The sequence below is a fragment of the Arachis duranensis genome, chromosome 6, assembly GCF_000817695.3.
Source record: "Arachis duranensis cultivar V14167 chromosome 6, aradu.V14167.gnm2.J7QH, whole genome shotgun sequence".
NCBI classification, from domain to species: domain Eukaryota; kingdom Viridiplantae; phylum Streptophyta; class Magnoliopsida; order Fabales; family Fabaceae; genus Arachis; species Arachis duranensis.
In genome coordinates this window covers 92634806-92652169 of record NC_029777.3, presented here as the reverse complement: position 1 = coordinate 92652169, position 17364 = coordinate 92634806, and the positions used below count along the sequence as shown (strand labels likewise).

General features: G+C 31.1%; 3 protein-coding genes across 3 annotated transcripts in view; all 3 read right to left on the bottom strand.

Moving 5' to 3' along the window:
- Positions 1–302: 302 nt before the first annotated feature.
- Positions 303–9810, bottom strand: LOC107494628 (alpha-mannosidase At3g26720). The gene is given in 28 exon segments (XM_016115669.3): positions 303–735; positions 802–870; positions 1012–1059; positions 1173–1268; positions 1348–1458; positions 1704–1788; positions 1918–2030; positions 2432–2497; positions 3152–3331; positions 3497–3568; positions 3677–3736; positions 4215–4283; positions 4455–4594; positions 4692–4911; positions 5136–5192; positions 5312–5377; positions 5819–5908; positions 5982–6149; positions 6259–6352; positions 6789–6889; positions 7021–7134; positions 8080–8151; positions 8244–8327; positions 8408–8527; positions 8671–8845; positions 9084–9172; positions 9302–9385; positions 9460–9810. Coding segments are annotated over 28 exon segments (3087 nt in total). The 5' UTR covers positions 9667–9810; the 3' UTR covers positions 303–498.
- Positions 9811–10395: 585 nt separating this feature from the next.
- LOC127748508 (uncharacterized) lies at positions 10396–14240 on the bottom strand. The gene is made up of 13 exons (XM_052263098.1): positions 14096–14240; positions 13868–13964; positions 13655–13776; positions 13444–13528; positions 13211–13343; positions 12937–13094; positions 12690–12819; positions 12411–12587; positions 12094–12267; positions 11127–11315; positions 10864–10986; positions 10698–10754; positions 10396–10545 (listed from the first exon to the last, which is right to left on the bottom strand). The coding sequence occupies exons 1-13, from the start codon at positions 14238–14240 to the stop codon at positions 10396–10398; spliced, it is 1740 nt and encodes a 579-aa protein (XP_052119058.1).
- Positions 14241–17101: 2861 nt separating this feature from the next.
- LOC107494581 (replication protein A 70 kDa DNA-binding subunit B-like) overlaps positions 17102–17364 on the bottom strand; it is a 4329-nt gene continuing 4066 nt past the window's right edge. The window contains exon 11 of the mRNA XM_052263097.1: positions 17102–17358. Coding sequence (XP_052119057.1) covers positions 17102–17358 — 257 coding nt within the window. The remainder of the gene's footprint in view (positions 17359–17364) is intronic.

The window sequence follows — 17364 nt, the reverse complement described above, 5'->3', positions numbered from 1 at the left end:
AAAAAATAAATAAGCTTTCAAAAAATTTAAAAGCGACAAAAATTTATAAAAAATGACTATTGTATTCGTCAAAAGATATGTGTATTTGATTCAAATTTTTATAAAAATATTTGAATAATTATTAGAAAATACATTCAAAAATCACCAAAAGAATTTACTTGAAGTAATATCAATTAAAGTTTAATAATTATTGGTTTTGTAACTTTCAATTTCTTATTTATTTTTATTAGCAAAATATAAGTTTTCTGGTTCTATTTTGATAATTTATCTAAAAATAAAAGAAAAATAAAATGAATGGAAAGTTAAAAACTTAAAAAGTAGAAAATTCGGGATGAGTCTCACACTCCATGCTATGACGCAAGGGTTTGTGTCAAATTGTCAATTCAGTGTAAAAGTCAAACGAGTACAATTGTACAAATGAAACAACTCTACAAGAAAACACGATTTCTAACAGCATATAAATATCGATGACACGAGAAGAAGAAAACAACCCTCTTATTACGTTGCCGCTTGATTTTCTGCTTCAGGAACCGTTTGAAGGGAAGCAAATTCAATAAAAAATGTCCTAATTTCCATTGGAGCAAGTTCAACCACCAACTTTTCAGGATCAACAGGCCCTCCCCTCACCACCTTAGTTTCTTTCGTGGAGCCTTCTACTTTCCATGCTAACCTCTTCTTTTCCATTTCAGCTCTTTCTTGATTAGCAGACAAACTCATCTCGGTCACTTTCCTTATCTGAAGATGTCGTCAACTCGTTAGAACAAAAATTAGAGAGTAGCTTGTAGTAGTTATAAATCTTACCTTCTTGTTAGGAAACAGCTTTAACAATTCCACGCTTGCCATTGCTGAATAATCTTTGTCCTCCTCAATCTATTCATGGAACAAATACCAAAACAACATAAATTAGAAATATAAGTAGTTTTGCGCACTCATTAGTTTTGTTGAAAAGCTTAACTCTACAAGAGAGAACCAAAGGACTACAGATAAGTAAATCAGTAAAATAATAAAAACCTCGTAAAGGTGAGCCAATCTTAGAAGTATTTTTCCACTGTAAAGTTCCTGCAAAGTCCACAAAAACAATAAAATCACATCGGCGAAAAGACGAGACAACTAGAAAGCATTTCAGAGATCCATCTTCTATTTTGCTATTTTCCCCAAATATAGTTGCATACCTGGAGTGTTAAAAGAGCAGTATTGTTTGGGAAACTGTATGAAGAATCTATGCCAGAAAACGTTGATGATTGAAAATTTGACAAATTATCCCCATCCTGCAAGAATAGTGGAAAACTGTTATGATGAAAGACCCCATACTACTACTCGTATTTATTTATTCCCCTTATGTTTTACCTGTTCTGTGAATGCCAACAACAGTGGTGAATATAATTCCTGGCCAACTGTTCGACGCCACTTAGCACCTTCACCTATAGGATCAATTTTAAGGTACAGTTTTCCTTGAATCTGGAAATATCACATAAACAGGCATTAGTAGAGTATAACTGCAATATTTCATTTTACGTAGTATCTTTAATGCATCTTGCAGACACTTCAGGAACCCTGGGCAATAAAATGTTTTGAGAATATCAAAGAAAAGAAGGAACANNNTGCTTCGCGAGAACCAGAAAGGTTACCCTCATAGAGATGAAATAACCAGAAATCATTATGCAAGTATTAGTACATAGGCTCTTTGGTACGATATACTTAACGGTTAAACCTTCACAGCTACCAGCAATGCAAACTGTTTCATTGAGTGCCTCACCAACGCCTCTTGTATCGTCATGGATAAGCCTCCTGGAAAAATGAAAAGGTACATCATATGAAAAAGAAACAGCAATAATTATGTCATTTATAAATCTATAGAGTAAAGTTGTAGCAAATAGAACTTAATATCAATAGAGATTGACAAGGAACATAACAAACCTGTGGAGCATGAGCTCTACTTGACCGTCTACCAAGCTTGAAACCCCAACTGAACGGTCCACCAACACTGAGAGTTCTGTGTTGCTATCTTGCACATATATTCCTAAGTTAACCTTAGACAATGGTGGTAACGCACAATATTTTTTCATTAATATCCATTTAATGAGGGGAAAGACAGAATCAAATATGATAGAGATAATAACATCTTTCTAAAACATGCCAATAGGCTTAATTGTAGGAATAGCAAAAAATTGCTTCATGTTACAACTGAAACACAATTTAAATATATAAAAGTGAAAAGATTAGATCAGCCTTGGAAAAAAATAGATTCACAGGGGGGAAGGAAAGACGTGAAGCAGCTAGTCTACAAAATCGTTATACACACACAAAAAGTGCGAAATTATTGAATATAAACATAGAATAGTGGAGGGATCATTAGTCTTCACTTAAAAACACTGAATATAAACAGAGAATAGTGGAAAGATCATGAGTATTCACTTAAAATTAAACACACCGGATAATAGTTTCCAGCTATGGGTTGGTTCACTTGTAGATCCCAGTCTGTCCGGAAATCTCGAATCTGCAAAATAATTTTACTTGTTTTATCCCACAAGATTGATACAACTACATAGACAAATCAATGCATCGAACTTTTTGAACGACCAATATTCAATGAATTCTTTTAGACAATCTTAACTCGCACTATTTTCGAAATGGTCCAATCTTCCACAAGAGACTAAGACTTTATTGTCTTTTTTACACATTAACACAAATCACCTATCAAGTTTCCATCATTTACTCCTCAAGAAAATTAACTCCAACACTTATTATTCATTTTAAATATTATTTTTCTTGTATGTACACTCATCAACCTTGGAACTCCCATCTTCACAACCTAGTTTTTAGTCCTGCTGGCAATTTTGTGCCCAACATAAATAACATAGATATTGCTGGCATTATTGGCATCATGAGAATTTTCCTTTGAGTTTGATAGCCACTCTCTATTGAAAAATATGACCAGTGTTTCTCCATGTCATCCACACAGAACCCTATGTTTGGCATCCCCATTAATCACCCATCATTTCATTGAACTCAAGGTCTTTCTATTAATTATTTTACCTTTGTCTTCCACATAAATCCCAAATAAACATGCAAATTAGAGTGGTTTAATGTGATATCAAGGTAATAAAAAATATTTAATATTTATTACAAAAAGAGAGTAAAACAAACACACCCTTTTAATGAAGTCACGTCCATTGGAATCTGTGTAGAATGTTTTGTTGGTCTTCATTGAGGTTGTAAACTGGGTAATAAGTTCTTTCCCAATGTGTTACTCAGCAATCAGAATACAGGGGAACTAACATACTGTGAACTCAACTTCAGCATGTTCCTTTCCCTTGAATATCCTTGTAATCTGTAAAAAGAAGAACGAATAATGCTTAAGTTCCACACAAAAATAGATAATCACAAGAAACACAACTTTCATTTTACTGAAATTTGTGGGTCCTGTGGATGCCATGGGAAGGGAGTAGCGATGAGAACACTTGAGGAAATTATGGTTATTTTAACCATAATTTACCTGAGATATCCATGGATTGAGCTGCTGATGAACTTCATCCAGCACTGGACCACTTAGAACAGCAAAAGATTCCTTAACACGAACAAACATACAGAATTAGCATCTTGAATTGTTCTCTGGATTGATCACAAACTAAACTATTGCCAACTGTTTAAAATTGAAGAATGAAAAGTTTGAAACCTGGCGATCAGATCTAATTGGAAATGATCCATTTGGGCGGAATACATATGCCCCAGAAGCCTTCAACATGAAAAAAAAGTTGGTAATCCCAAAGAAATATCTTAGTTAGTTTTATTTAAGAATAATATGGATGGACTGAAGCAAGTAAGAAATGGTATGATCATAGTGCTATCTAGCATAAAGCAAAAAAAGAAAGAAAAATGTACTTCCTCCATCCAAAAATTTAGAAAGTTGTTCATACTAACAATATGATTGAAGTCTACAAAAATTAATGCATTAAAAAATTGTGTTCAAGGAAGACTTGTGGTGGCTCCAATGACAATTAGGAGAGTGAATAAGATGAAGGATAATCCTTTAGCTAGAGAAAAGGGAGTTCTAAAAAAAACTCTGGAAGAAATTATCAAAAGATATTTAAATATAAATGGGTTTAAACCAGATGTGATCTGTGATAGCGAACTATGACATTGTTAGATCCATACAGACGCCTGGCATAGTTGTTGTTGATGCATGTAGAAAATTATGTATACACACAACTTACCTGAGGATCTTTATCTGTTCCATCATTTCCAGAATAATAACTGTATGTTTGTTCAACAGATGCTTTAACCTTCAGCCAAAACCAAGACAGAATATAAAACATCAGCATAACTAACTTTATACCATAACGAAAATTGAATTTGTAAGCCACTTATTCAGATTACATCTTATCTTGATCTTAGAATGCACTAAAAAATCTGCAAGCATATAAAAACCTAAGAGATGCATACTGAGGACTCACAAGATTTCTACTGTTAACATAATGAGTAAGCTTTCTTTCATCTGCAGAATAAAGCAGCTTCAAATTCCCTTGTCCAACTTCTATGCTGGTATTTGTACTTCTTTCTGATTTGTGCACCTTGGATATGGTTGAACGATTACCTTCGCCATTTAGTGAATTGCTCTCAGTTCCACTTATCGGTACATAGAAGCATAGAGTGGAAGATAAGAAGTTAGAAACAGAAGCAACATCTCTTACCTGTCTGTCTAGGCTTGGAGACTATGTATGTGCTGAAACCAAGGGGAGGTACAGACACTGGAAATGCAAGCCAGTACTTTGGTTCTGAACCAGGAGATTTTCCTAGATACGCTTTGACATAGTATTTTCTTAGGATTGAAGTGGCATTGGATAGTGGCAGAATTTGAGACTCAACTTCATTCCCAGCAGAATCTTTGACAGAAATGTCTGTGGTGGAAACCTGCAGCAAGTATGTTTTGTCATCAGTCATTAAAGAATGAACTTAGCAACAATGGATGAACTTCAAGACTAAAGGATGCTTTAATCTCTTAGAAGAAAATGAACAATGATTACCAAGAAACAGGAGTGTGGCATTAACACTAGATTCAGAAGCGATGATCGCACGTTATCTTTATAGTGTTACATATGCTCAACGTAAAAAAAAATATCATTCTAAGCACTTACAGGAATTCGAATTACTTCCTCCCTCTTCCAAGCAAGTGGGTTATAAACAACAATCACCTACAAAAGGCCACAACATTAAAAGAAATATGATATTGAAGAGGTTCATATCTGCTCATAACTTTGAGTTATGTAACTCTTGCTTTTAATGGTTGACTGATGTACATTATTATACTGACCAAGCTTTTTCCATTGCTCAACGTAGCTTCTGATGAAGGACAGTAACTTATATTGAGTAGAGGACACTGCAGCCAGATTCACATGACAGCTTTAACATAAATCCATAATATTACAAAGTGTTCTCAGATTATTAGATTTACAGACTCTAACATCACATAGTTTAGCAAGCCTTTAACTAAAAATAAACTAGAAAAAAAGTGATCACGTAACAGATCTTAATAGCCTTAACTATACAGTAATTCAGTCAAACATAGAACAAATGAGACTTTATCTTCTTAGAATGGTTCATGCAGCTAAACTATCTTTTCCCTAGGGAGTTGGGTGGTTTCAGAATGCATGAATTCATGTTGCATATATGTGGCTTGCAGAAAAAAAATCTAATAACTAATTTTAGCTTTTAATTTCCTGTCAACAGTCAGACAAGAAGTAACATATTAGAAGCTAATTTATGATGAAACCATCGATTGAAAACATAAGAAACTTATTCTGTGTCCAGAGTGCATTGCCTGTTGTAAGTCCGTCACTGGCTTCACCTGTTGCGAACTTAACTTTTGGTTTACCAAGAAAGCAAGGGCAGATGCAACCACCACTTCTGCCTGAAAATCAAGAGACAGTGGTCCATTTAATTTTATGTTATCGGCAACCAAACAGAAAATCATCAATATGCACCTCCTTATAGCCCAATGACAGTCGCAGTGCATAATCAGCAGCAACATGTTGTCTCTCTGTGCCACTCACTGCATCATGATGCTGAGCAATTGCTAAAGCTTCTGCTAATAAATTAGTATTTGGTCGAGATGCATTCCTCCCTTTGAAAAATTCTAATTGCCTTGCTGCCTAAATGTCAACAAGAAAGTAACAGATGCTCTAAGAAGGAAGTATGGGAGAGCTCACAAGGATGACAACAAACTAACTTACAGGTAAAAAAACGAGCATAAGATTTTACCTGATAGTAACCACTCATCACTCTCACATAACCCTTTAAAGCTGGCCTACTTGTAAAATAGCCAGTCCAATATGCATTCGGTTTATCTGCATATCTGAAATTATGTACCTTGAATTAAAACTGATCTCTTTCAACAATGTATAGAAATCTTAGGAGGAAAAGAAAGGATGGGAAGTGACAGAATGGTAGCGGTGATGAACTGCCTTCCTCCTATTTGCAGGTTAAAGTAGGAGAAATGACTGTTTATTACGTTATTTGAATTAAAAATACTTCCCTTCTCCTCATGAAAAGTCTTGTGTTAGAAATTCGTAATAGAGACTTTAAAACAGAGAAAATGTCTGTATTATTGACACCCCTTGTGTTGAAAACAGTGTGACAGCTAAGAAGAAAAGAATACAGTACTCGTTCACAGAGAATCTCAATCCCACCTTTCCAAGCTTTGGATCATTTTCCCTTCCTCCTTCTTAACTCACATCAAAACATAAATCTAAAACAAATATATATAATATATATATTCAAGAAAAACTCACGGGAAGAAATCATCAACTTTAAGAGGCCATTGCTCATTCGCTGCATATTTTGAATCAGTGTAGATAGATGGTGTTGAATATAATGCATTGACACGCCCATCCTGAGTGTATGACACAAAAAGAAAGCATAGATTTTAACTCAAAAGTGGTAAAATCCAGTATCTCCCATCAAGTATGAAAAACAAAAAAGTCCGAAGTAACACTTTAGGCAACAATTGCAAAGGTAGAGCACCTGATTCACATAGTGAATAAACTTATCCATCTGCCTGAACCATGAATCAGCATATTGATACCGGAAGTCTGTCCCCATTGCCCACATAATGTGATTGGTTCTGGTCACATTAGCCTAGATATGGACAAAGACAATTCAGTTTGTAACTTCCATAGGATCCTATTACGCTTCAAACAACATAAAACCAAAGTAAATATATGATATAAAAGTAAAAAACTAGTCTCGTCAACCAGTGCATCATTAGGCCTTTTTTAGGCCTCATTTCGAATAATGTGGGCTTTGGAGCTAAACGTCCTGTAAAAATCTACAAATGCATCAATATTGAAAAGTTTGATTAAAAGCTGATGAAATAATGGTAATATAATACATTTAACTTACAAATTTCATTTATTTATTAAAGCAATCATAAACTATTGAGAACATACGGAAGTATATGCCTAAATCAGGAAAGTAAAATTGCTAGAATTAAGAGAAGCTGAAGTTTTCTTTTAGGTAATTTTCTTTTAGCTGACTAGAAGCTCCTGTGACTCTCTTAAAGCAGAAGAAAGCCTTCTAAGAACTTTCCAAAACATAAATATTTTTTTGCTTTTGCTGTCAAAAGCACAAAATCAAATGCAACTGCCTCCATGCCTTACTCTACCTCTAGTCTACCTCTAGTTTATTTTATTTTTTACCTTAGTACCATGTGCAGACTGCAGAGACAGATAAGAAACCTAAAATTACGGATTAATTTTTTTATGGGAGTATCTTAACACATAATTAAACCACTCAAAATGTCATAGTTTCTCCACTCAAGTGTTCAAGAATATTGTGAATAATAAAACGGGGAACTAACCATAAATTCTTCATTGATATATGAGATGATAATACTAGACCAAGAATCTTCTCTCAAAACATCAAATATAACACACTGGATCAAGCAATTAAAATATAACTTCTGTTCTTGTATGATTTAGAGAGAGAGAGAGAGATTAATCTGCGCCATGGAAAAGAAAAAGAAAAGACGTTGACATAACAAGAGAGAGAGAGAGGAGGGGGGATCAATGGTCAACAACTCACCTGATATATGGCTGCAGCTACAAAGTCATTGACCCTTTCTTGAACATTATAGTCAAACAGTTCAATGTCATCCTTCAATATAAATACTTGAATCTCAGATGAGGATACTAAAAAAGTATTCAACATATTCTTTCCATAAATTTTAAAGAATACAAGAAATTTACCTGAATAGGAGGGGAAACATCATTGATCTCAAACGTGAAGCCATCAGGAGGATCATAATGCCTGGGAAATATCCCAGTAAATATCTGCAACGAAGTCACCTATGAAGGAACTGGAAAACTAAACCTTATATATCTAGACAGAAACAATATTGATAGGAACTAACTTGTGAAGAAGAACCAAGAGACCTAGAACCCTGCCAAATAACCTCAAGCATCTTCTCCTTCAATCGCTTGGCTCTATCCTGGTAATCAATTCTGGCAAAAAAGAGCGAATTGAATCCCAGCTGCAACATAGATATAATGAGTAAAACTTGGACACTGTATGCAGCACTAATAGCACTTATCATATTCTAGTTCTAATCCACTGAAACTAGTTATTTTGACAAGTATACTAACTTTCCACATAACTGGATTATGATAAACATACCTCAGCGCCAAGCAAGTACGCCTGAACCGCAGAATGGCCAAAAGGATCGATCTGCCAGCCAACTCTTGGAGTCTTACTGAACTCATCTTTAATGAATTGATGCCCGAGAGTTGTCTGATCAATCAGGTCAATGTAATGCGGGGTGGCCTCATCATGCATGCACATGCCCCCATTTCTTCAAAAACAAACTCAGATATTAAAGGGGAACATTGTTAATCAGATTCATGCTTCATAGACTGATGTTTGATCTACACAGATTATATGAATAAAAAAAAAAAAGAGAAAGACCTTTGACTTACAAGGTACTCATTCAGATATTGCAACATCAAACTGATCAAATTAAATCATAGGCAATAATAATTCAAAACAGTAACTACTAAGTAGCTTCAGGCAGAAGAAAATACGAGACTTACATGAATTCAAGCTGACCAGAGTCAACAAGCTCCTTCACTTTAATTTTCTTAGCTTTACTTTGCTGTCTCCACCATCGTTGGAAAAATGCCTACATAAAAAATTACAATCAAAATAGAAATTTCCCAGTCAAACACAACAATCACTCATTCCCTTTAAGAATTTTACCATCCAAAAAAAAAAAAAACTCAGTGTCAGTATCAAATCAAAGTATTATCACCATCTCAACATAGATAAATTTGCGATTCTTGTCTTCCAAAAGCGCAGAGATCACAGAATCCAGCACGTTCTGCACACATGCACCCTGCCAAGTAGCAAGTGAGAAAGAAATTCTTGGAACCTCAAAGTCAAAAATAAAGAAAGAAAATTGACACTAACACGAATGGAGTTGTTGGCTCCGACGTAGTACTGATCAACGGTCTTGAGCCAGCCAACATCGTCGTGGGAGTGAGGCACCAAGTGAACGTTTATTTGACCGTTGACGATCCTCTGCGTGGTGTTGTACTCTATGTACTCTGAGTGTGATTGCGCCACCCAAATCGCCGCCACTATAACGACGAGTAGCACCGTAGCAGCGCCCATCATCACTACTCACTAGTCAGTAATCACTATATGTTGTTCAGTTCAAGTGATTATTGCAGTGAGAGAGAGAGTGTGTGCTTCTGTTGCTTTATAATATCTTGAGTGTGTTTAGCATTGTACTATTGTTATTGTTGTTGGCTGAAATAGGAAGTTTGCTTGGATTAAGTTGTGGAGTAGAAGGGAAGCACACAAGTGGGCCTATCCCGTACAAATTACTAACTAGATTATTAGATTTAAATAGTAGATACAGATACACGATTTTCCTCTTATCTACATATACTAGTAGTATACCCCGTGCATTCGCACGGTCTTAAATATGATTTTTTTTATTAAATTTAATTATATATGTATAACTCTAAATAGGTATGTATATAAAATATATAAAAACATTTAATTTAGTGTAATGAAAATATTTAAATTATAGAGATAATAATATTAAAATTTTAAATACATTCAACAATTTAGTTTAAAATTTTGGTATTAACACAATCAATTTTTAAATATATTTATATAATAACTCATTTAAAATATAATCAACTAACATACATATTAATCAAAACAAAATATTTCATACAAAGTTTACCAATATCTTAATATAAATATAATAGTTTTCATTACATGAGAGATAAAGAAAATACATATTAATTCATCTTGGAGAATTTTACTCTAAATTCATAAAAATCAAGACAAAATCCAAAAAGAACAAAATACAACTGAAAACATATTTCTATTTTAACGCATTGACGTCGGATCAGATTGATGCTGCATGCATATTTTAAATGCATTTTGAAGTTCATGTTCAGCTACACCATAAGAAGACGAATCTGGTAAAGCCATGCTGCTAGCACAATCTACTTCTTCATCCAACAAAGAATCATCCATCTATACAAAAATAAATATCAAATGCTAATAAGTACAAATATATAATAAAGTTAAACTAATAGTAATCATTTTTTAAAATCCAATCCCAATTCTTAAAATAAAATTATGAAAAATAGTTGTACATCGTAGGAAAAGAATTACAATTAAGACACCTTTTTTTCCATGTTAACAGTTGCTTCTGATAGACAGCCAATATCCATGAAGTATTCCTACAACCATAAAATAAACAATTTTGAAACTTATAATTACTAATTAGAAGATGAAAGTAATAAAAAAAATTAACTTCTAAAAGGAATCAATAATTTAAACTTATCATACTTTGATATCCACCACTTGATATAAGTTTTGAAAATCATCCATTGTTAGCAAACGTGAGGATGAGCTCTCAGCTTTTTCATTTTTAGTAATACTATCAGGGAACTTATTCTGAATCAAACCTCTCTGAAAATGGACACATTTGAAAATTTTAAAATTTTAAAATAAACCAAATATTTAACCAAATTAAATATAAATAAAAATAGCAACATAACTAAAGCATATATAATACAAAGATTTAGATTCGAAAATATTACATCAATCACCTTTTTATCATGCATGGAAGCAGCAGCTTCAAAAAGATTAACCAATGACATATCATCACAAATTCGATGAACCATATACACACTTGTGTTATACTGATACCCCAGAGGTCGAGGATCAATCATGAAAACCATCTTCCTTTGAATCAAATAGTTACCCAGTTCGGGAGGAACTTTACGTTCAGTATTAGTCTAAATTCAAAAAAAATAAATAAGAAATGAAACAAATCATAAGAAGGAATGGAATTACAATGAGTCTAATGAGAAAAAATATTCTATAATCAATATCAGCCTACGTTAAAAATTTAAAAAATCAGAAAAAAACTATAAGAAACATAAATGAACCTGTTTCAAATGGGGATTTTCATTTAGTAAAGCAGAGCATCTTTTCTTAATTATTTGAGTAATCTCACGATCATGAAGCAGGAACACATTGCTACCATTTGCATGAGAAATAATCACCTTAATTCGGTAACTGTATAATAATAACAATAAAGAAATATATAAAGATCATTTTGATGGCTTAACATTTATCTAAGAAGTATGTAAGTGAACAAAATAAAGAATTACTTGATTTTGAAAAATCATTGGAATTAAAAAAAAATTGGATAAAATCAACTCTTTGTGCAAACCTGGGTATAACATCAACACATTCAAGTTCACACATGTCACAAAAAAATGATCCTTTAACAGCACGAGTAACTCCACCACAAAGACAAGATGAGTACCACCATTTTTGTTCCTTTATGATAGAGACTATAGATCCAAGCAACAAACCATATACGTCCTATGCAGAGGCCATTTTTAGAAAAGATAAACATATGATTAATAACAATAAATATGACAAGATTGCTCAATAGATAATTTTTGCAAAGAATATTTCATTTTTTATGGCAGTAATAAAAAACAATTAACATTCTTAATTCTTTAATAAATAAAAAAAATTCACGTAGTCAATATTAGAATATACTGGATCGGGAGTTGCACAATTGAAACCAGTTGAAATAGAATCCAGCAACATCTCATCAATATTGTTAGCATCAATAGAAGCATCAAATGGAATTCGACTTGTATATTTTTCTATTTCAGAATAATGAAAATCAGCTTCACATATTGGAGTGTACGCAGGTGCTTGAAAAGTATCCTACAGTATAAAGAAAAAATACCAAATGAGTACATTTACATAAAAAATAAATAAAAAATACATTGCAAACAAAAATTGACAAATTTATATCTATGAAGCTAAGGAAGCATTATATAAAAGTTACAAATAGAATGTAAACATACATTTATATGTGAATCAACACTCAACCCTAAACCTGTCTGTCTGTCATCCAGTATTGTAATAACTTTGAACATTCCACCAAATTCTTCCTTAATCAACTCTGTGAACTCAATTTTGAGAATTAATTCTTTTCCAACAACAAGCTCAAAAAAAGCAGGATGCAATGGATGATTAAAATCCTGACATACACAAATAAGAAGATATAAACCACATAATGAACTAAATATAAAGACTTGAAACTGACAAATAGATGATTCTTTTAAAAAATAAACGTAACTCACATTCAACTCTTTCTGAAACTGATCCAAAGCGACAGAGCAAGATTTTCCAAATAATTTAGTTGCAGCAGCATTAAGGAGAACAAAGATTCCACTTGAAGTACTATCTTCCACAATTATTTTTACTCTATAGCTAAGGAAATGCATAAAAAACAGTTATGTATTATATTTTAAACGTATAAAAAAAAGCTAAAAGCAAGAACAGATTTTGCCAATGCAGAGTTATATTATACATATTTAAAATAAATACCTAGCAATGACATTATCAATATTTTTGTCACAAACTTGACAATAGAAATTGTCATGTGAATGCTTCTGAACGCTGTGTCCACAAACACACGAGAAAGACCACCAATGACCATCACCAACAACTTGTTTAATTTTACCCGCAACAAAGAAGAATCCATTCTGGAAAGAATTGAGCACATAAAATGAAATTATAAAAGTTTGGCAAACAAGACTGGTTTAAAAAATAAATTCAAGTTAAAAATACGACGGTATGAACCACACAAATGAAAAATTACCTCCATCTTTTGTTGAATTAGTTGAATTGTACGGATGCGCCTCCAATCGAATGAATCATGATTAATATAGGAAACTAATGAACCATGAATATTCTTCTTAAAGCTAAAGAAATGATAAGAAGCAACATCAAGCCTACAGATAACAACAATAAATCATTAATTTATAATACTAATAGAAAAAACTTCAAAGATAGAATTAAAACAGAGAAAAAAATTTAAATCAAATAACTAACCTCTCAAGAAATCTAACAGTTTCTTGTAAATCTGGATTAATAAGAATATCGGAGACATTCAATACATTTTGTAGACATACTTCATCTGAATAAGAAACCCAAAGATAAAACAAAGATATAAGTACAATAACTTCTTTTACAGAATAATTCAAAGATTAGACATCCTAAGACAAAATTATTCGAGAAATCATTTGTTAATTATAACACAAACCTCCATATACTTTGATTTTAAAAGATTGGAGCACAATAACAGGCAGTCTTTCGAATTTCATCAGAATGGAATTATCCAAAGAATCACAGCATTTTCCGAACACGTTGCATTGGACCTTTTTCCTATAAAATTTGGATTCAGAAACATCAAACTAAAAGGTATATAATAGAAAAAATAATTAAATTTGAATATGATTTTTCCAAAATATAATACCCATCAGCATAGATTTCCAAAATCATTAGCTTAAGCTTCTTTCCATAGTAGTCAACTTCCGTTTGGTGACGAACCGAAGTGATAACTCCTATAAAGTCTGAATAGTAAAAAAATAATAGTATAACTTTAAATTAGATAAATAAAAGATGGAACATATACGATACTCATTTATATCGACATGATTAAAATAAAAAATTTACAAATAAAATTAGTATTATAATAACATACCTATTAGATAATGGTAATCTGATTTTTTTTCAAGTATTTCGAACATTGAACAAAAACTGAACCCAGAATCACGAATTTGGAGACTTGGTTCTGGTATAACAGTGGTTCCTTTTTGAAAAAGTAGCTTAAAACGATGATGAGTCATCTTCATGATCCCAATATTGGGCACAACAGAAAAACTTGTCATACAAAAAGCACCACCAACATATAAATCATCAACAAACATTGATATGTAAGGTTCTTTGACGGTAGCCTGTATTTTATCCAGCTAAACTCAAGAAAAAAGAAAGAAAAAAAATTATTATTTCATATTACAAAAAACATGAAAACAAAAGATTTTGATATCAATATGAATATAAATAAAAATAAAACTACTCACATTTTGATCCATTAGTATCATATGAAGCAATTTTTCGTTATCTTCTGCTAATGGATCTGTATAAAACCACAGCCTAACAATTTTCACTCTTAACCTCCACTTCCATGCTGTAATACACTTGATCGAATCAACCTTGTCTTCCATATTGTTCTGAAGTTGCATTTTGATTGTAAAGGTATGAACTATGAAAGACTTTGCAAGAGAAACAAAGAACGAAGTTTTTTCTGATAGTTTTTGTCTCCAATCTTTGAAGTCTGAGTCCATATAAATAAATAAATAAATTTAATTTAGTCAAACACTTGAGTTCAATTTTTTTGATTTGATATATCAACAGCTCTTCTGAAAAACCTTCTCTACACGTTTACACCAACTCACATTGGTTTAGCCACTGTAACAGTTAATATGACTACACGTACCTTCTCTGCCATCTGAGGCACTTCATCAAATATTGGGAAAGAACAAATTGGTTGGATAGTACCATTTCTATTGATCTATTAAAAAAAAGAAATAAATTAATTACATACATCTTCTCGTGAACTCATACATAAAGGAATGTTTAATTTTTTTAAATAATTAATATTTTCTTTTATAAATAATAAACTTTTATGATAATTGTAGACAAAAATATAGTGTGTATTTGGATTGAAATTTGTAAATAAGAGGTTGCATAAAATATTCTATACAAAATTATTTTTTATTAAGAGTGAGTTAGTGCTAGTTTCATAATTTGGTTTATGTTTAGCAATTTTAGTATAAAATAGATAGCAGTCAAATACAGATGCCGATTTAGATGGGGCTAGTGGGGTCACGGGTCATGGCCGTCAAAAAATTTTAAAACTTTTATATATTATATAATGATACATTTAAATTTAAATTAAGTTGTTAGTCTAGTGACTAATTAAAATATTTTTACATTTTTTTAGACGAACCATTTTGATTAATAAATCTTTTTTACTTGTTCCTCCTATTCTTTATTTTTTTCATTAACCATTTGTTTTGATGAATTCTTTTTTTATTGTGCCTTGTATCTTATTAATTTTTTTCTTAACTTTTAAATCTATTATCATATAAAAAAGACTTTGATTTTTATAACAAATTCTAATTAAATAGTAAAAAAGTATATATATATAATTTAAAATATTTCAATATTTATTTATTTTCTCATAATATTGAAATAATTACATATTAAATTATATATTAGTATGAATATTTTACATATTTTGTTAATTAATTATTTTAAATGCATATACTAAAAATATTAGAATAACTGATCTATATCATTCATGTTACATTATTTATAATAATAAAGGATAAAAATTAAAATTTTTGTTATTATGAATGATATCAAATATAAAAATTAGTTTTTAGTAGAAATTTCTATTTCAATATAGCATTTATTAATAATTTTTTTAAAAAATAAAAAAATAATATCATCAATTATATAATACGATATTAATTATATAAATATTATTAAATATTTAATTTTCGATTCCCTGTTCAAAAAATTTTTGAATGTGTCCTTGGTCAAATAAATGTTATTTTAGATAAAAAAATTATTGAAAAAGACATAAATTTAAATAATTATTTTATACAATATTTTCATTTTATTTTACATATTTAAATAAATTTTAATATTCTTTTTCTAATATTCTCAGTACTTTTTAGTACTCTTTTGGCTATAATTTTTTAGTACTTATGATTCTAATATTACTTCTAGAAAAATTTATTTTATTTAATTTGGTTTGTCTAATGAAATTAATAGAATTACATTACAAAGTTTAAAAAAAGACCTCCATACAAAAATAAATAAAAAGAACAATAAAGAAAGGAAACTCACATAACCAAAAAATAATAATTATGCATCAAAGAGTATTAGAGACATAGTTATAAAAAAAAAAACAACAAAATTCATTGTATAAACCATGATGAGAAAAGTGATAAATATAAAATAAATTTCTTTAATTAATAGTTTAATAATAAAAAGTGAATACAAAACTTAGAATTTTTATTTTCAGGTAAACATAAGCTAGACTAAAGGCATGTTTGTATTTAAAAATAAAAAAAGAAGCTTTCAACAAAATTAAAGTTGAATTTAAAACTCAAAACACTAAACCAAATACACTCGTAATGTTACAAAAGTAAAATAAAATATATAGTAACCTTTATTTAAAGATTTTTTTACAATTATTTCTTTTATAATAACATTATAATTACAATATGAAAATATAAATTCAATTATATCATTTGACAATTTAGTAGGATTTAACAACAACTTCAATGAAATAAGATATAAAATATAGAAAACTAATGATTAAATTCAAATGAGAAAATAAAAGAACTTACCGAAAATTTTATTAAAAACTTCTGTGAATACTATATTTTCTGTCAAGTCGTCCTCTGGTCTATTCTCATACCACAATAAAATTTTTAATCCTTTTTGTACCTCACACGTGATATAGCCACATAAAGTTGCCCATGTGAAAAAACTGGACGACGTAAAAATAATCCCACAGATGATAAGGTTTGACCTTGACTTTTGTTAATTGTCATTGCGAAGCACAATGCCAGTGGAAACTGCCTACGTTGAAATTTGAAAGGTAAACCAGAATCACTTGGAATCAAATTTACTACACTCTATCCCCAACATTACTACCAGAAACAATATCTGCAGTAATCACATTTCTTCCAAGACTGTGAACAATAAGTCTAGTACCATTGCATAATCCACCAGCAGCGTCAATATTTCTCAATAAAATAACAGGAACACCTTTTTTCAACTTCAAAGAATGATTTGGTAATCCAGAGCATTTGATCTGATTTAAAAATTCAACATTGATCCAATCAATGTCAATGTCAACATTTGCATCACTGCCACATATGCTATCTGAGC